This window comes from Filicampus tigris, chromosome 13 (assembly GCF_054856515.1).
Source record: "Filicampus tigris isolate MCC_2025a chromosome 13, RoL_Ftig_1.0, whole genome shotgun sequence".
NCBI lineage: Eukaryota > Metazoa > Chordata > Actinopteri > Syngnathiformes > Syngnathidae > Filicampus > Filicampus tigris.
Window position 1 is genome coordinate 6,554,694 of NC_141229.1, and position 20,383 is coordinate 6,575,076.

The window sequence follows — 20,383 nt, forward strand, 5'->3', positions numbered from 1 at the left end:
GCAGCCGCGTTCAAAAAGAAGCCGGCCGGGCTTTAATCTTGAGCAGGTGCGCGAACGGGGAAAGGGAAAATTGACACCGAGGAAGGAAGGAAGGAACAAAGGTTAAGTGGAGAAAAGGATTACAAAATGGCTGCCATGGCAACCTGCCGCAGGTATGAAGTGACTTGCCTGTTGCATAATACCGCCAAATTGGCATCCACTCAATCTCTCCACAATCCCATTAAGCGACGGCAGCTTAAGTTTTATCAGGCGTAATCAAGAGAGCCATTTATAATAACGCCGACGTTAGTCCGGCTCCATTTTCTGCCTCTGCTCCGACCTGTCGGCTCTTTCAACCACAGAGCATGTTAATACATATCATAATGACATTTTTGTCATACTATGCCCATTACTATAGAAGATAAGAAATTGGCAAATTTGAAACGGTGGTGTCAGTGTTTTCGCAATGATTTTGGTGGTTGCGTAACTTCAAAGGAGGAAAATAAATGAATAAATGCAGTTGAATTTCTCAAAGTTGTAATTGTCATCATTCTTCTGTGATCCAACCTGCTCTTCCATTTGAAGAATCTCTGTTTGCCGGTTTTTCACATTTTGAAAAAAAATACACATGCTCACATGAATGCATTTTTAAATTTGGCAGTTTCTTCCCTTACTGAACTGAATGCGAATCAAAGCGTTTTTTGCTCCCAAATGACTGGTGCGCACTGCAACAAATAATAAAACTCAACTCATTCCTCTCATTATCATCGATTAAAAAGTTAGTGAGGGATACTGCACAGGATTGCTGGACCTGTTTTGAGCATGTTATGAACCTTGATTGATTGATTGAATTTATTTGGTGACTGGCGACAAGAGAGCATATTGAATCACCCCCCCCCCCATCCCTGAAACGCAAATGGCTGTCTTGCACAAAAATTACCATTCAAGGACGTGACAAAACTGCTTAACAGCAAACAAAAATGAAATGCAAGAACTTATTTTGGGCATTTCCCCCCTCCCCCCCAAAACAAAAATCAACTCACCCAAAATGTTAATATTATTGAGGTACTATTTTTGTCCTGCATATAATTCCAAATCTGCAAAAAAAAAAAAAAAAAGACCAGTATTTGGCCTACTCATGTTGTAGTATCGGGCAGTATAAGACCCGGTGTAAGTGTAACCCAGCCACGTCTGCCATCTATTGGTGAATGGTGATATTGCAACTTAAAACTACAGTGGACCCCTGGATACTCGAGGTTACTCGGCACCCACTCTCACATTTATTTATTTTTTTATGTTAAATATTGCTTTTAGGTTTTGGATTTTTTTTTCCAGGATTTCTTTCCCTATTTCCCCGCATATTTCATACAACACATATATTGAATATTCATCAGCATTTTTGGAAGATTGTTGGTTTAATTTTTTTTTTTTTTTTTTTAATCAATCAAGGGGCCACTCATAGTGTGGTCCCTCCACTATCGATTTAGGAGTCCCTGTCTGTCATGGCTGCATCCAGCTATTATGTCATTCTCCGATTTTATTCCTCTCACATTAACCGTTAAACATCAGCGCCAGTCTAGTTATGTGTCAGCAACCGCATTTCCCGTACGGACGTATTTAGTGGTATCATTGGAGCTTTCGCCTTTCTAGTTTTGTTGCTGACATAGTTTGCATGACCTTGTTTGTCATCCCCTTCCTGGCACACATTCTTCTATTCTGGACCTCGCCACTGACCTACCTCTGGGTTGTGTGTGTGTGTGTGTGTGTGTCTGCCAGCTAAGCAAACACTCACTGTCACTTATTTTTTTTTTGCTGGTCAAAAGAATTTAAAAAAAAACAAAAAAAAAAACAGTCTGACAGGCTTCCCTCAGGCCCGACATCACCTCATCAGCCAACCAGGCCGTCCCCCTTTTTGTCCCAAAGTACGCGTCCCACTTTGGCCTCTCAAGTGACGGCAAACAACGGGAAAGGATGCTGATGCCTTGATATCCAAGCTGGTTGTTTGACATGATGGTGACGCGGGACATTCAGATGTCCATCTCAGGAGAGACTGGATGGACAAAATTGGGCTGGACACTCATGCTGACCTCAGCTCGACCCATAGAGTGCTGATTCATGGTGTCTGGAGAGTCAACCTCACAGAGCCAGGGTTCCATTTTGTGTGAATATTTTTGGGCCTATTATTTTAGGGCACAAAGACAGGAGCGTTAACCCTTGCATACAGTCAACCCTTGCCAATTTGTGAATCGTCGTGCACAATTAGGTGAACTTTTCCTTGGAACCTAACCTGGGTAGACTTTGCCTTTAAGGCAGCAAATAATAGAGCCTGAAAATGAGTAAGTTTACAAGTTTTGCGGCGATATGATGATGATGTGTAAAAATACCGCGTAAAAGAAGATTGGGACCTTATCAGTCATGCTTTCTGTCTCTGATTGGTTGGTTTTCCTCGGTCGTGGTGGTTTCTTAATCTAATTCGAGCTACAAAAGGGCTATTTGTTTTCATTGTCATTTGATTTTTGTTCATTTGAGAATCTGTCATTTTTCTGGAGAATTGACTGCCGCCAGCTTGCCGGTTTTTCACATTTTGAAAAAAATACACATAATCACATAAATGCATTTTTATGTTTGGCAATTTCTTGAACTGAATGCGAATCGAAGCGTGACCTTAAAACCAAAGTATGCACCCAACACAAATTTCTGGCGTAGCGTTAAACCCCTGGAACGAACCAATTAGCCGCTCGAGTCCACCTATTTGTTTTTTTTCTGATGCAAAGCAGTATACAAATACAAGACTCGTCTGCAGAGAAAACTGGAGATCAGCCACAGTTACACCTCCGTTTTATTGAATTATGCAGTTTCCGGCTCACGCCAAACGTTTTTGAGGATTTGGCTCTCTCACCGTGGTAGTAAACACTGCATGATGGATCAAAGACTTGATGCGGATTGAACGTCTGCTGCAGAGGACGGCGAGGAGGCGAGCGGGGGATTCTTCCTTTTAATGCAGGATGGCCACATCCCTGCCCGGCGAGGTCATATTTTGCACGCCGCGGCGGTGAAGCAACGTCTGCGAGGAGTCGAGCGCTCACGCGGCGCCTCCTTCAGGTGTCGTCTTTTTCCTTCCGCTCGGCGTGCCTTGGCTTTTGTTGTGATCTCGTGCTGACTCACAACGCAGCGGTGATGTCATGGTCATGAATGTTTGAGTGGAAATTTCACACTCTATTTCAATCAGATGAGAATCCAGTCCAAACCTTTGGACAATTCAATTTTTTTTTTTTTTTTTTTTTTTTTTTGTGATTTCACTTTCTATAGTTGACCAGACGGCGATTTTCCTAAACCTAATCTAGCCTGTGTGTAGGCAGCGCAGTGGCTTTTCATTTTCAAACATTTCTACTGAATCTTTACATTAAATCAATACATTCTATAGAGGAATAGGGATGTAACGATTATCGATTAATCGATTGGATTAATCGAAAAAAAAATTGGGTTGATTAAATTGATCTAGAAAATTATGTCTTAATACGTTTTTTCATTCCAGATGCACAGCACATTTTGAATGTGTAGATCAAATTATGTTTTTGCGCCAAACATTATTGTTTGTGGATGGCTGCAGAACCACCCTAGTGCACAAACAAGCATTGTAGCAATTTTAACAAAATCGAGTTGAATCGAGAATCGGGAAATGAAAATCGAATTTTTTTCAAGTCCAGAAATGAATAGAGAAAATGGATTGTCTTTCAAATGAATACTTTTTTAGATTCAGTGCCACTGAATGAGTGAATGTTATTCATGTTTCATGAAAATTTGATAGATTTGGCAGATGTTTTAACTTTGACTACTATTGCACCACTGCACCTCTAAAACAGAGAAAAACTGGCAAATCTGAATTGGCAAAGCTGCAAAACCACCCTGGATTGTTTTGAAAGGGACGCGTTTCAAGCTTGGGTTCAGGCGCTCGATGGCTTCACGGCGTTTGCACGCGGGACTTAGCGCAGGGTTCAAACGATGGCTCTGCGCATGCGTGCTGAGAAGGCCAACTCTGGCTCTGGCTGCGGCTCCGCAGAAGCGCATGCTGCCGCTGCCGCAAGGCACCACTGCGGGCCAAAGCTGCTCGCTTGCTTGAGTCATGTGAGCCCAAATCTGTGTTTGGAGGGAGAACAGCTTGTCTCCAGTTGTTGTCTCCTCGGGCCATGCGACCGCTTCCAGAACTGCTCTCTGTTTTTCCATTTAAAAAACAAAATATATATATATATGGAAGACAAACCATGAGAAAGGGAAAATATACATAGAAACCTTTTTGTTTAGAGGTCATGTGGTGACCCAGTTGAGTGCAGTGTGTGACTCAGATTGCCCTATCATGATAGCGTCTTCACCATTGCGGCTAATTAATGATGAATGAAGTCAGCCTGACTTTGTATGATGACCTAAGCTGAATGGCTCATTGGGTCACGGTTGCATCATATTTTATTTAGATGCTTTAATATAAACCACATCGACAGGGCGCTACCCAGTAAGCAAGTCAGCAGGGGTGGGTAGAGAAGCCAAAAATTGTACTCAAGAGAGACTCTTCATTTAGAGTAATATGACTCGAGTAAAAAATAAATAATTATGTGATTAAGTAAAAAAAAAAAAACAAGCGCTGAGTAACTAGAGCTTTTTAAAAAATATTTACAAATATTTTAAATGTGCAAAGTCAGATATTGCTGAAAAAATATAATTTAATATAAAAAATTAATGATTTTTTTTAAAATAAAAAAACAAACGATAAATAAAATCTTAAAATAACATCACTATTTTGTTTCCGCTCGTTAGACAGCACCGGGCAGAGATTACAAAAAACAGGAACGAGTCAGCCCTACACTGGATATAAAATGTCTACACACCCCTGTTCAAATGTCGGCTTTATGTGAACATTTTCCGCTATTAATGTGACCGTGACCTATAACCTGTGCAACAAAACTTGATTGGATTAAAAAAAAATATATATTTTTTTCTAGAGACAAAGTAACAAGGAGTAACCGAAATAATGTTGTTGCACAAGTGTGCACCCCCTCTTATAACCAGGCTCTGACCGTTGAAAATTACCCCGTCACATTCCAACTCATGTTAAATAGTGCCACGAAAAACAATAACAAAAACATTATTTGCTTTAGTCACTGGAATGACTGAAAAAAGAAGCTGCTGGTTGACCAGGTTTATTGCTAAAGTATACACTTTCTAGTACCTATGTTTGTTAGTACTGCAACTACTACAACCATAGTTGGCGTGTGTGTGCACAGTATGTGTGCGTGCGTGCGAGAGAGCAAGAATACAGCATGTACCCGAAAATATGCAAATGACGGTTGCTTATTACCATGAAACAGAGCTAATGTTAGCATATGCGCAACCGTAGTTAGAACAATGAGTATATGGTTTGTGGCGAATGGGCGGACATCAGCTGAGGTCATTAGAAAACGGCCCTTTGGCGGCTAGTGTCGGCCATCTGTTAACAGAGCGATTTGGTATTGATCTTGGAATATCATTAAGGCGTTTCTTTAAGGATTCCACTACATCAGCAGCCACTAGGCTACAGTCGCCGCTCGATTGGTCGAAACCTGCATAATGGGCTTCGACTCGTCTCCCCTTGCAAGGAGACATGAACTAATCGCAACCATTGCCCTGTATTTGTCACTTTTTGCCATACGCAAACAATAGTCTGTTGTTAGCCGTCGCAACTCTATTGAAAGGGGCAAAGGGGCACTAGTTTATACTGAATACAGAGTCATGATTGACTTGCAGACATTTTTACAGGGAGAAGTCATTCCTGGTGGCCATGACTAATATTCCGAGAAATACTTGGATCCAATTCATAATAGAGAGAGCGAAGAAATTTGCTTAAAAAAATCACAATAAAAATTCATAAAAGAATTACAGTAAAAAATATATAAAAATGAACACTGACATATACAAATATATTATATAAATATAAAAAGAAACATAAATGGAATAATAATAATAATTTTTTTTAAAATTCCTCAACAGTACGGCATGGGCTGGTAACCAGCTTGACGGTCTACCGCAGTTATACAAAGTGAAGGTTTGAAAAACATATCAATGAAGGAAAAACACATTATACACGTCATATCAGTTTCCTTCAAATGCTAATTTGAATACATTATCTTCCCAACCCTAATATGTGTGTGCCGCTTCCTCAATCGAGCTTGGGCTTGTCAATTCCAAGATGCCAAGATGTCCTCCGCGTTACCTTTTTGGCCGCACAAGTTTGGCAGCAGACAACAGGAAGTCATTGGCGCGTTCAACACTCGCCGCACGCCAAAGCCTGCCTGCCGATGAGCTCATCGCCTCGCAAAACCGACGACAACACACATCTCTGCTCATTCACTGCGATGATTTCACGCACAACATTGCGAGTGGCATAACGTTGACGAATCTTGCCGGCACGCCACGTTGTCGAACCCGAATGTGTGCGCGGGGCCGCGTGAGGGTCGAGGACGAGATTTCGCACTCTGATTAGCGCCTCGCCGAAGACGACAACACAATACGCCTCGCCGTACGTTTTCCACCAACCGCCGTTTTTTTTTTTTTTTTGTTGTTGTTGTTGTTTTTCTGCCCGAGACTCTCTCGAAGGGAACCGGGCAACGACGACCGCGTGTTCAATCGTAGGTCATCTCGGGCCGATGCTGCACACTTGCATGTTGTTGGGATTGTTTGTGGTTCAACGGCACCGCTGAACCGTGACTGTCCGCATAATTCTTCCCCTAAAAAGATGTGTACTGTAGTTGGAAGTTAACAGAGAACATTTTTACCTCTCCGTGGCTGACAAAATCACGTGATTTGAAGATTTGTCCACTGTGTCGTACGATGAAGACAAATAAAATAGACCCCTCAGTTTTCCCAATCACGAAAAACACGCCTACAAATTGCGATTGTCTGAATTTAAAGTAATTCCCCTATTTCTATGTAGTGAAAAAAAAATGCGAGAAATGGAACCACTCCACCCCCCAAATCAAATGTTTATAATTGCCTCTACTGATGAGCACTATCGCAATGAATTCAATTCAACTCAAGAATATAACTCAACTCAACTCAATAAAAAGCAGTTTGGAAAATACTAGTAGTGAGCAATTCATCCCAAAAAGTAATTTCAGGCTATTTAATGCCACTCCACGTTGATGTAATTAAGTTCCCTGCACTATATTAAAGATGGTCTTTCCAAGACGTGTCTTTAATGACCATTGCTCGTACGTTCCAGTAGACGCTCCGCAATGATGTGTGCATACATGTTTACAGTCCCCATCTTGCAGTTTTTATTGCTTTTCTCTATAATAGTCCTATGGACTCTGTTGCTAACCAAAAGAAAAGCTCCTACTGAGGCGCGTAAAAAGTCTTTCTGATGAGTCCTAACATGCATTTTAAACGAGTTGTAAGTGTGGTCGCTTCCCAATGTTGTATGCTTCGCTGTTAATTTAGTTCAGTCAGCGTTTTTCCAGAGGGGTCCTTTGGAACCTTGCTACTAACCAAAACAGCAGCACCTACGGAGGTAATAGTTAGAATATGTTACCTATATGATGATTAGCATTCCGTTAGACTCCAATTCCAATTCCAATAGATGTTGTCTGCCATTACCAGTGATGTATTTTTAATAGCAGTCCTTAATGCATGAATAATTAAAGCAACCTCTCCCACTTCGAAAAACAAAAATGAACGTCCTCATGCTCTAGTCTTCTGTTAGGTAGCATGACAAATTGGGTGGAATCATCAAAATATGAACATACTTTCAAACATTTTAATGCTAAGTCCATGACACCACAGTCTTACATCAACAAAGTTAAATCTGACATCTGTTTACATTTTGTCTTTGTAAATTGAGATAATTTGGGCTTTTCAATTGAAAGGGTTGTTCCATGCTCTTCTTCGTCAATTGAATGGGATAAGATTCCCCCAAGGCTTTTGTAATGTAGAACTGTCAGTCATCTGCACACACAAAGAGATTTTTGTTCCTGACTGTCTGAGTATTGAACAATAGAGGACTGAGAACAGAGCCTGGGGGAACTCCAGATTTCATTTTCTTGTTTTTGTCGGTTTGTCTGTCTCTCTCACTGTGTTTCTGTAACGCTGCTGTTCGATGACAACCGTGTACATCCCATTACTGGTCTCGACAGCAAATTATTTCATGAAACAACATTGGAGTAAATTTGGCGGGTTTTCACAGCCACCGCTGTAGGCTGTACGGGTGACGCTTTAAGTGAACGGGAATAGCTGCGTCCAAACAAGGAAGAACGTGTTTGCTCGAGAACAATTGAAACTGGATGACACGTTAGAGCAGTTTGACGGTTTTAAAGCTTCTTAAAGCGCCAGTGAACTGCAGTCGGGGACAGAAAAACTTCATGTCAGGCGGCAAGCTCTGAATTCAGTTGCCGAGGGAATGAAATACTTATATACTTACTTTTCTGTTCAGCAGTTTTGTGCCGTGCTTGATTGGTAATTTTTATGCACGAGAACCCTTTGCACAGGAAAAAAAAAAATTGGTGTTCCGATCACGTTGCCGATTCCGTTCATCCGTGAGTGTGATCGGCCGATACAGATCACGTCCCATCCCGAGATTCGACAAAAATCGGTCTGTATTTGGCTGCAGGCAGCAAAGTATGAGCTGCACGTGATCGGTTTTGTGATCAGCAATGAAAGACATCGATCGACACAATGCCGATCACATAATTGCCCGCGTAAATCGTCCCATCCTCATGGGCGGCTGATTGATCGAGGCAACAACAACCGTGTGGTTATTTTTGGAATGGTCAAACCCTTCATTGTTGAAGGCCGGATCTTTTATGCATTCATTCAAAATGTATTATGAAAAATGACATGTATTAAGAGCACATATGTTGTCCGTATTTAAAATGACATTTTTGTCATATATCTGGTTAGGAAGTGCGTGTTCCTATTTGGCCCCTCAGTAGCACTGCTGAAAAATTGTGTCCGCCTCCATCATTTAAGTTGCCCATCCCTGGCCGAAGCTGTCAAATGCCGATGGGTTCACATCCGTCTGAACGATACCTGAAATCGAAAAAGGAAATGGACGTTTGGGGATATCCTGTATGAATATTCAAATGTGAACAAAAGCAACGGGCACACACGGCCTCAATCTATCACTTTTGCTTCAAAGCTTGTCCCTTGAAAATATCCAATCGTGGCATCAATAAAACCCTTTTGAGCTGCAACCGTAAAGTGGGCTTTTTACAACTCGTGAAAGCATCACAGAGAGGCGAAGGGTTAGGCGGAAGAAAAGGTGAGGGGAGCAACAGACTCAAAAAAGATAGGGAGAAAGACGTGAGGTAGATTCTGAAGCCAGAGAAAAAAAAAAAGAAAAAAAAAAAAACCTTGGATCAGTGGCAGCCTGTGGAAACGTATCTGGTTCAAACAGAGTCCAAAGGTAACGCGCAGGCAGATAGATTAGACGATGAAGCACAGACAATGAGTCCATCCCACATCGTGTAATCTTACAATACCCTCGGGATTTGCAGGAAAAAAAAAAATCAACTTCATTGTCAATGTGGTGATATTTCTCTTCACTTCCTGTATTTATTCTTTTCTTTTCTTTTTTTTTTTAAAATTCCCCTTCCACACATTGCTCACACGATGGGAATTCTCTTCTAGCCTCCGCTGCGCGTTGTTATGATTCATATTCACCTCTGTATGCGACTGTATTTGAATGTCGCCGGCTGTAAATGAATATCAATACTTGTGTCTCCTCCATCTTTCCCGCTGCTCCGCATCGCGTCCAATTGTCCCGCCAATGTTCCCAGCATCTGATTAAAGCTTGCCAGCCGTTGATATTTATTGGGGAGCGTAATGGCGCAAAACCTAAACATTAATCAGGAACAATGGAGCCGTGTCTTGTACAAGGCTATTAGGCAGCGTGAGGGGGCGGGGGAGGCAAGTGGGTGTGCAAAGTAGGCGTCGGCATGAACTGTCACCTCTGCGGGGAAATGAGTGTTATTACCGGGAAGGAAATTGTTTTTGTTTGTTTATTGAGGCCGCGGTGCTGCGTCGCAATGGAAGCAATCTAATGAGAGCCAATAGAAAAGGTGAAAATGTCTGCCTTTACAAACGTGATAATGCTAAGGTGTTTGTTTTTGGGTTTTTTTCTAACTGAATTGCAGAGCGTACCAGCTGCCGCACTATAAAATCTGATGCATACGTTGTGACGCAAGCACAGAAGCAACTGGAAGCTAACAATAACTCAAATTAAAAAAAAAAAAAACATTTTCGTTCGCGAAATAAAAATGAAGATGCTTTTTGAAAAGTGGAAACAAACTGAAGCGACATTTTACGTTTATGAAAGTAAGTAAAAATACAGCAAAAATGCCATTTGTTTTCGTCTTTGTCAATTGATCCCATACATGTATTTATTTTGTTATTGCTGGAAGGTCAAATAGTTGTTTGAGAAATGAAGTTTATCTTACTTTATTACACAATTCGTAGTGATTTTTTTTTATAACCTTACACTCGACAAATACGCCATATTTTGATTAATAAAAAATTCAATATTAAAACCAATAAAAACTTAACTAAAACGAAGCATTTAAAAAATGAATAAGAACTAGCAAACCTGCTCGAAAAACTAATTAAAACTAACTGAAATCAAAAGTCAAAACTAAACACATATGTTTTACTTTCATAAATACTTTTATAAATGTAAAATATAATTTCAGTTCATTATTCTGTTTTTTAAAAGAGCCGTCTTTTTTATTTTGTTTCATGAACGAAAATGCTTTTTTTTCAATTTCAACTCATTCACTGCCATTGACGAATTTATTTGTCTTTTCACAGTCCAGCCATTCAATCCCAGGAATTTATTAATATTTTTTTCAAATTTTTTTTTTAAACATGAGGGTAAAAGAGGGTCTGAAAATGTCTGGCAGTGAATGAGTTAATCTTCGTTATTTCATCAGTTTTGTTAACTACAATGACCTTGGTCTGCACGTTATTACTGCCATCATAAACATAGTGGCACTGCAATACCTTTCTATCGGTGTCAAATAAGTCTTCAATGTCACCCTGTTTCACAGCCAGCTAACCTGATCTGGTTGACCGTTGAAAAACTAATCAAATATAAGTGACGGAAGGTCTAAATTTTTGTTTTGGGTTCATTGTGTCCTCGTCCAGGTGTTGACCATCCCACAGTGAACCTGTGCTTTTGTCAAATCTGCGTATAATCCGCTAATGTTCTTAATCCCCACGGGCGGGGTCACATTTTTTAAAAAAAAAAATGGATGAGAAATTAATCTTCTGTCAGGTAGAACAATCTGTCACCGCCAGTGAGTAATATTTGCCCCGCCGTGCACTCAAATCCTTCTGTCATGTGCGCCAACCAGGAGCCAAACTGGAACACCGAATCTGGTCTGGTCGGTCCAGTCAATGAAATATCGCTTTTGTCCTTGACGCCATCCTTCAAGTGGTTGGAAATGTAGCATATTTTGGCTGTCCGTTGAAAACTACTCGACACTCTTGTACTGTACTTCAAAACACCATATAAAAACATACAGCTAGAATCACACAATAACCTGAAGGTCATCACCATTTCAGCACTTAAGAATTAGTTCCAGAAATGTTCATTTGTGTTTTCCTTGACTTTTTAGTAATACCGCAGAAAGGGTATCAGTGATAGCACCAGAAACACAACATATTGTCACAAAAAGTAAAAATCAAGTCCCCCTTAAAAAAGAAATAAAAGCATTTTCAGTGGTGGAAGCAGCACTTCATACACTGTGCGTATGTGGCACATGGACATTTCAGTGAAAACAAATACCGCTCCGCCGCCGCCACGTCAACTATTACATTGACCAATCAGGTATGTGAGGATTATCATAAACTAGTGTCATGTTTGAAATAATCTTTGTATACAGCAAAACGCAATGCAGCTCTGCTTACCTTTTGACTTTGACATGATAGAAGGGAACTCGCACCTGTGGGTGTGTTTTTACATGGTAGGATGTCTGCATGACAGTGTTTCAGAAAGGGGTGGGCGGCCGCTTGTTATTTATTTATTTTATTTTTTTTTTGGGGGGGGGCCCCGTGCATTTACGTCAAGACTCCTGTAACATTAATTTATTTATCAGTCTTTTCCCTATTAATTAAATGTATTAATTCATGTTTTTAATTCATTTATCTCTATAATTGGTTAATTAATTTATTGTTACTGACACAATAAAAATATTAGGGACATAAATGTTCAATACATTTGACATTTTCTGTATGTATTAAATGGATTCTAATTAAATTAAACATTTCAACTATTTTATCATTCAAAAAATCTTCTTCACATACACATTTTAATTTAAATTTGAACCTAGCCCTTCTATCAATTTTAATAATTAAATGTGGCCCTCCCTGAAGCGCAAAAATTTGCCTACCACTGGTGCAGTTGCTTGAAAGTGGCTCTGGATTTTAGCCCACCCTAGCTGATTGTGTTATGGGCGGAGGGCGTGGACGATTATTATGTAATTAGCCACGCTGCTACATAACAGCCAGGTGGAAGTGCAAAATGGCAGGGCATATTTTTGGAAACACACAGCCAACAAAAGATTTACTGGGTTATTTGATTTCATACTTGATCGGTGGGTGGACAAGTACGCCAGTGACCCATCTCTTTACATTAGAATGTCAAATTTCCGCCATTTTCCCCCCTTTAAAAGATTGCTAAGAAGATTAATTTAATTTCCCTTATTTCCTAAGGGTATGAAATTGTTTTACCATTGCTGATGGTTTGCATTGGAGTTAGTTGAAGAAGCAAATGTTTGCTCTTTTAACAACGTTAAGTGTGCAAAATGTGTTAGCACGTCCTCCCCCGCGTGTTCTCAACATCAAGTGTTTCCATGTTGCAGCGGTTGCCGTATTGCGGCGCTACACGACAATCACCGTGCTAATGTCATTGTTTCTGCCTGAGTGCATAAAAAAAAAAAACTTGGTGCAATTTTGTTGTTTATTTCTCCCTCTCTTTGCAGGGGAAAAAAAAGAAAGAAGAAAAAAAAAAAAGGCCCAATCCAAGCAACTCTCGCCCCGCAGCCAGGCGTCTTCTTTTCAAGTTGGTCGGAAGACGCAGGGGAGGATATGCTTGTTTTTGCCACAAAAGGAGATGCAAGAAAGCAAGGCAGGAAGGAAGTCGAGATTCACTCGCAGGTGAAAGCCCCTCGCAAAAATTTCACTTTTTCTGACAGACCCAAAAAAAAACCACGAGCACACAACTCTTTCCAAAGCAACCAGAATATTAGGAACAGCTCCCAGGATAACAAAGTTCATCAAACTACAACTGCAATAATGAGCATTTTCTGAAGATGATTATGTTTGGAAAAATATATAATGACAATAGTGCAAATTGCGTTCCAAACTAAATTAACCCTTTCATGTAAAGTGGTCACTACAGTGGACAGCTATTTAAAAGTTGCTTTCGCCTATATTAATGAATCTAAAAAATATATGTATATTTTGAATAATGACATTAAATCATAATTAATGCATGAAAGGGTTAAAAATATTTTTAAAAATTTAGATTAATTAATATAGGCAAAAGCAACTTTGAAATAGCTGTCCACTTGTAGTGACCACTTTGCATGAAAGGGTTAAAAGTACTTTTCAAATTCTCAGAAGCAGTGAGCACCGTGGCGGAATGGGGAAAACGACTCCAATGAAGTGTCCCGGAACATAACGCTGCGGAGCGACCACGCGTCAGCGTCGACCCGAACGCCATCCATCAGCGGAAATGCTGACTTACACATTCCATTGACGTTCCACGGCAAATATATTCACGAAGCGATAGATTTGCATCGGGTTGGATTGGCCCGCCGAGCCAGTAAGCCACGTTCACATCAACATCCGTCAGTGTACCATAGTGACACTCCACACAACACGCATGTGTGCGTCCAAAATCCTCGCTTTTGTCTGTGCGGAATCTCAAATACTGTATGTGCCACGCGCACGGCTCCCCTGTGAACATTCGGGATTAAGAACGTTCCCAGCTGCGGGTGCACGTGTCCCACGCGCGGGCGTGCGCTATACCACATGTTTAATCTTTAATCAACGGAGCTGAATTACATATTCTAAGGTGGGATCTGGCGGGTATTGGTGGCCTTGCTCCCAAAATAGCTCGGCGCCCTCCGCTGCAGTTGTCATGGTGGCTCGCTGCGACTGAGGTGATTACTAGGCACACCTGAACAATCCAGGACAATTGACCGATATTTTTATTCTCAATGTGGAATAAAGGAGGTACATACATGTGTATTCTTTATTGAAACATTGACTTTACAAACACCATTGTGTTTAATGTTCTTCAGTGGTGTAAAACTGCACTGCATTATACTGTGAGCTGTTTGTAGTAATGTGGAAACCCATACAAAATAAAATAATAATACTTAAAAAAAAGGAATTTTTAGAAAGTAAAATAAAGTAGTAAAGGGAAGTCAAGTAAAAAAAAAAAAGTCTTTAAAATGTGCTCACACTAGTACTATAGTATTCTAATTAATATTTCGTTTGGAAAATATGAATTAAGCAGCGTTTTTATCCATCTCACAGGGGCGGCCATTTTGCTACTTGATGATGTGATGTCATTTTCAATCAACAGCAAAATGGCCGCCCCCTGAGATGCATAAAAACGGGTTCATTTTGCTGCTTAAGTCAGATTCTACAACGCAATATTAAAGAGAAAAAAATGTAAAGAACACTTTTGACTTGCAACATTTTTTAAGATTCTTAGCAGTCATGAAAGTGTATAAATAACATAATATGAAAATGTAAAAACAACTAAGCGCTACATCCCAGCTCTAACATAATGGTGAAAATAGTTTAGTCACAGATGTATTTATTATTTTTTGTATGTAGAAGTGTTTAAAAAATGTAAATGAAGGTAAAGTATATATTTTTTAAAATATTATTATTTTTTTTTTTTCAAATTCAGTGGAGTTGTATTGGTTATAAACGACGTTAATAGAAAAATGTTTGAAATCTTCGTTTATCTTTGGCTCATTTTTTTAACATCACGATCTGATATTTAAACAGGGGTGTGTAGACTTTTCATATCCCCTTTAAATTTCACGCTGATCCCAAAATGATCCAAAGGTAAGAATTAGCGCAATGAGGATGCATATTGGATGTTAATAGTGTCAGTGCACCTAATGGAGTGCATTCTGATCTCTTCAGGTAGTCATAAGCGAGCGGGACAGTCTCTGTGAGATCTCTGCCGAGTCCTGCATAATGTAAAATAAATAAATAAATAAATGCACGGCAGCATGCGTAATCGCATTGCACCACAGCCCAATTATTTCTGCCATTTTTCCCGACGTTGGAGAGGCGAGCCAAAGGAACGCTCCGACCGGATGAAAAGGCGTCAAAAAGCGTCCCGGCTCTCAGCTGCGGCGATTTGTCATCGTGACGGACGCTGATTGCTCCACCATTTTGTCACACTTGTGAACTGCGAGCAACAAGAGAGTGGAACATCAAAGTCATGTTTTTTTTTCTCTCTCCCCCCCCCCCATTTTTCTTTAGTTTTTCTTTGCTTCAAGTTGAAGGAGAGCATACGGGAGACAGACGCACCGCCGCCGCTTCTTGTGCTGCTGGTCGATTCCTCCCGACTTTGCAGAGTCACGCCGGCGAGAGGACTTGGCCTTCACTCGTCACCTGCAATGGCCTACTGCAAGTATCTTTTTTTTTTTTTTTTTTTTTTTGTCAGAAGGAGGGGCAGCCCTTGCTCTGTTTTTCCTCTTCTTGTTCTCTGCTGACCTTCAGGGAGAACACGTTTTCCTCATCAATCGCGCCTCGTTCCTCTCACCAAGGTGGAGGTGAGCAGAGCAGAAATGGGCTACTGCTCATTTCTGGGCTGCACGTGCTTTTAAAAAACCTTACAAGATAATATAAAATAAGTATATCATACACATTACATATAGAATGTATAGTAAAACGTAAGTGGAAGTTATTTTTGGACTAATATTTAAAACAAAAAAAAAACTGTACAATGATTAATGAATTTAATTTAAAAAAAAAACAATCAATAACATGTAATTTTAAAAAAAACAATCAAAGTTACATGTGGTAACGTCGATATAATTTGCGTCATGCATATTTTTTTTTTTTAAATCAAAATGGTGCACAGCATGGTGCAAGTTACCACTATAGTGGTACATAAAATTTCCAACATTCAAAACACGAACTACAAACAAACATATTCGAATGAAGCTTGCATTTTTCCTTTTCCTTTAAAAATCATTCTTTTTTTCAGTACTGTTCAGTTGTATTTAATCTTCAACTGTTTTTTTGGGGGGTTTCCAAACAAGCACAATTATGTGTACAAATGTAACTTTTATGTGCAGTATATTTATTATTGAATCATTCTTTATGTACTTGTTGCGTTCCGACATCCAAGCGCCGTGTTAGTGTTGTTCTTGTTTACAAGAATTAATATACATTTTAGGAATAAAATCTCTTTCTCATTTTTGATAAACACTTAGGCCTACAGTACTACTTGATTGCATTCTAATGTCCGTCATGAGAGATCTTGGTACTTGGAGACATATTTTTTGAGGTAGTACTTAGTGTAAAAGTTCGAGAACAACTGAAATATATATTATATCTTAGAATATATTTGTATGTATTTATTTGATATTATCATATTGTGTTGTCCACGTAATGCAAGATCATTAATGCACCGTTTGACGAAGCTGAAATCCTTTTTAACGCTCCCCTGTAGGTGCTGCTGTTTTGTTTAGCAACTGAGTTCAAAAGGGCTGAGCAATTAACTCTTTAATATCCGTGTGTAGAAAAAAAAAAAATCACATCTGCGAATACCTGAATACCTCACCCATATAGTGTCAATCAAAACTGACTTCTCGTGATTTTAAAGGCAGATCGTTTCGTACTCATTCAAGTGCTCAGGTGCACCTAATGTTGAGTCCGCTGCATAAAATAGTGACTTGTGCGTTAGTGATGCGGCACCACCCGCGTAAAAGGTGTGTCCCGCATTGGAGCGGGCGTGGCTACTGCACCAAGGACATGCACACACACACACACACACACACGAACACACACACAAACGAACACGCGCACACGTACTGTAAGAGTGTCAACCGTCGCACTAAAAAAAATAAATAAATAAAAAATGTGCCTCACACACTTGTGGTGTACATGAATGCCACTTTTTATTTGCTCATCATTCCTTATTCTGATGTCTTTTTGGTTACATTTTTAAACCATTCTTTGAAAAACAAAGCAACACTGTAGCACCAGAGCAGTTTTTTTTTTAATTACAAAAAAAAAAAAAAAAAAAAGTCAATTTGTGCTATTTTCCTTAATTGGAGGCTTTTGTTCATGTGTGTGTGTGTGAAGGGCAATAAAAAAAAAAGACTTAATTTCTTCATTTCCCACAGTTGAATTAATGCTGTCCATATGCATTTTTTTATTCATTGATATCACAATAAATGCATTGAAAGCATTTAAAAAAAAAAATGGGCATTAGTTAGCATCAAGCAAGGGAAATACGTTTCTCATTGATTGGTGAATATTTCAATTTTATATTTTATATATATACTATATATATATATATAATTTATTTATATATGTATACATTTATTTCATGTCTATATACAAGTATGGCACTTGATTACACAAAGAAAAGCGAAAAAAGAGAAAACGCTAAACAAATAATAAAAATCTGTGGGCGCTTTGGTGTGTCCTACAAAAAAAAAGAAAAAATCATTAAGGTAAAGTCACAGACGTTAGCGTTTGCAGCGACGGTTGATATAAGAAAGCAATGGAGCGGCTGTTATGGTTTAAGGTCAAGTGGTGTGACAGGCAACAAAAAATACTGACATGTATGTGTTTATACATTTATATATATATATATATTTCTATATGTATATGGATATATTAGTGTCCTGTTGATGGTGCCATTTAACTACAGGTAAAGATGATAAAAGCACATTTTTGGATCAAGCTTTCAGGTGTTTACCTCCTTTTAGTGCATTTTCAAAGGGGACTTGGTCACATCATTAGGTACATCGAAAGCATTTCAATGAATGTGGTTTTCGGAGGCTTTGTTTGATGCTAAGCCCACTCATCAGTATTATTGTTCGGTTAATTCCCGGAAGAAAATACCACGATCACTGGGGGTACCTAATGAAGTGTCCAGTCCGTGTAGTAGTTAACACGCGGTTGCTCTTATGTAGTACAAACTGAATAAAAGATGCATCAGTGCAATAATAACCATAAAATTAGCAAGCCGGCGCACGCGTAATCCAAGCCCAAAATTCATGGAAAGAAAGGGGAAATCAAACTTGCCCACCGTTGAAAAGTCATGACACGTATTCAGGCGTGCGTAATAGTCATAAGTTCCAAACGTGGAAGGAGAGTGTCTGGAAGGAGGAATTGGGAGGGGGGGAGGGGGGGTCAGGCTGCTGTCCTCTCTAGACGTAAGCCGAGTCGCTGGACTGCGTGCGCCCGAAATTGGGCACGCTCATCCGCGGCAGGTCCTTGTTCCGGATCTCGTAGATGGACTTCCTTCGGGCCTGCACGCCGCGCACCGCCGTCTTGATCTTGCGCCAGCCCAGGTGGTTGAGCTCGGCCAGGTTGAGCACCACGCAGAAGCCGCTCACGGCGAACATGAAGACCAGGAAGACGGTCTTCTCGGTGGGCCGCGACACGTAGCACTCCACGTCCTTGATGCACGGGTAGCGGTCGCACTCGTACACCGAGGGCACGTTGAAGCCGTACAGGAAGTACTGCCCCACCAGGAAGCCGATCTCCAGCGCGTTTCGGAACACCACCTGGATGATGTAGAAGCGCGAGATGCCCTCCTGCCGCCTCATTTTGGACTTTGTAGTTCTGGCGGCCGCCGAGTTGGGCATCTCCTTCACCTCCAGGCAGTCGGGCTCGGCCTCCTTGGTGGAGTTCTCGGTGTTCTGCAGCACCACGCCGTTGACCACCGTGTTCTTGATCTTCTTGGCCGAATCGTCGCCCCCGCCCCCGCCCCCGCCGCCGCCTCCGACGCCGCCGAGGATCCCGCTGCGCTTCAGCAGCGAGTCCGGCTCCTTGTCCAGCGTCAGGTAGACGGTGGAGTAGCGCCGCTCCTTCTGCTTGGCCGACTGGTGCACCGAGTAGGTGATGAAGCACAGGCTGGGCGTGCACACCATGATGATCTGGAAGACCCAGTAGCGGATGTGCGAGATGGGGAACGCCTTGTCGTAGCACGCCTGGTTGCAGCCCGGCTGCAGCGTGTTGCACACGAACATGGTCTGCTCGTCATCGTACACCGTCTCCCCGACGATGGCCACGATCAGGATGCGGAAAATCACCACCACCGTCAGCAGGATCCTTTTTCAATAAGGAGAAAAAAAACAAAAACAAAGTGAAAACAAGTGAACTCGTTTCAAAGGGGACAACGGGCGCATGTTGAGTGCGGGTTTGACGCGTGGGAGCTGTCCAGTGCTGAAGCCCTTTTCTCGCTTACCGTCTAACCCTAATTCAACATCTATAGTGCAAACCACAACACACACACGAAGACGAGGAGGGGGGTACAGACAGGGTCCTGTGAGAGGTGGGTGGGGGGGGGGGCGCACAAGACAGAAGCTGGGGGACTGTGGACCATGCTAAAGACGATCCTGGAGGCTGCTGCGGTCTCTTGTCCTTCTTCTCGCCTTACCTTCCTATCATAGTAGAGTGCTGCTGGACAGCAGCCTCCAGGAGCCTCTCTAGTATAGTCCATTCCCCCATTTCTGAGCATCCGGAGGAGCAGAAGAGGGCACAAGTGGTGGTGGTCCAGCAGTCTTTCCCACAAAAAAAAAAAAAAAAAAAGATTAAAAATTGGTCTTCTTCTTTGTTTCTTTTTTTGGGGTTTTCGTTTGTTTTAGTTCCCCCCGAAAAAGAGTCCGAGCTCGGCGTCAGAGCTCATCCCGCCGCGCCGAGCGTCTCTTTGTCTGCCTGCGCGTCCCGCTGCGTGTGCCGCGCGCTCCCACCGCCACACCGCCGCCGCCACGTTGCCCCCCCGTCATGTGGCGGTGGTGGAGGCAGCAAGTAGGGGGGTTGGTGGTGGTGGGTGGTGGTGGTGGTGGTGGTGGTGGGGGGGGGGTGTTGCTTTCTAAGCCCTCCGATGCGCACGATCCTCACATCAGGTGTCTGCGTGGAGGGGAGCTCGCCTTGAATGTCTTTGCCAGCGTTAATCCGCCTTTAAGTACTGCCCCCACCACCTCCTCTTCCTCCCTGCTCCTCCTCCTCCTCCTCCTCCTCCTCCTCCTCCTCCTCGCACGCGCGTGCATGGGGCTTCTGGTTTGGAGTAATTCACTTCACTTGAACATAGAATGCAGTTTATGCACAGGGCAGGCACAGTGAATTATATGTGCTGCATGAGGGCCAATTAGATGGTTTTAAA

General features: G+C 41.4%; 1 protein-coding gene and 1 long non-coding RNA gene across 2 annotated transcripts in view; one reads left to right on the forward strand and one right to left on the reverse strand.

The window, feature by feature from the left end:
- The window catches only part of LOC147137381 (uncharacterized), an 83,770-nt gene that overhangs the window by 45,886 nt on the left and 17,501 nt on the right, over nt 1-20,383 (forward strand). Inside the window, exons 3-4 of the long non-coding RNA XR_015089267.1 lie at nt 12,981-13,155; nt 15,514-15,660. This is a non-coding gene — a long non-coding RNA (uncharacterized LOC147137381). The remainder of the gene's footprint in view (nt 1-12,980; nt 13,156-15,513; nt 15,661-20,383) is intronic.
- Nucleotides 17,135-20,159, reverse strand: LOC147137382 (gap junction delta-2 protein). The gene is made up of 2 exons (XM_086049103.1): nt 19,658-20,159; nt 17,135-19,329 (listed from the first exon to the last, which is right to left on the reverse strand). The coding sequence occupies exons 1-2, from the start codon at nt 19,726-19,728 to the stop codon at nt 18,423-18,425; spliced, it is 978 nt and encodes a 325-aa protein (XP_085905229.1). The 5' UTR covers nt 19,729-20,159; the 3' UTR covers nt 17,135-18,422.

Excerpts from the sequence above, each read along its gene's own strand:
- LOC147137382 (XM_086049103.1), bottom strand. The coding sequence starts at position 19,728 with ATGGGGGAATGGACTATACTAGAGAGGCTCCTGGAGGCTGCTGTCCAG. Across the intron at positions 19,330-19,657 it reads CACTCTACTATGATAGGAAG|GATCCTGCTGACGGTGGTGG; the intron begins GTAAGGCGAGAA and ends TTATTGAAAAAG.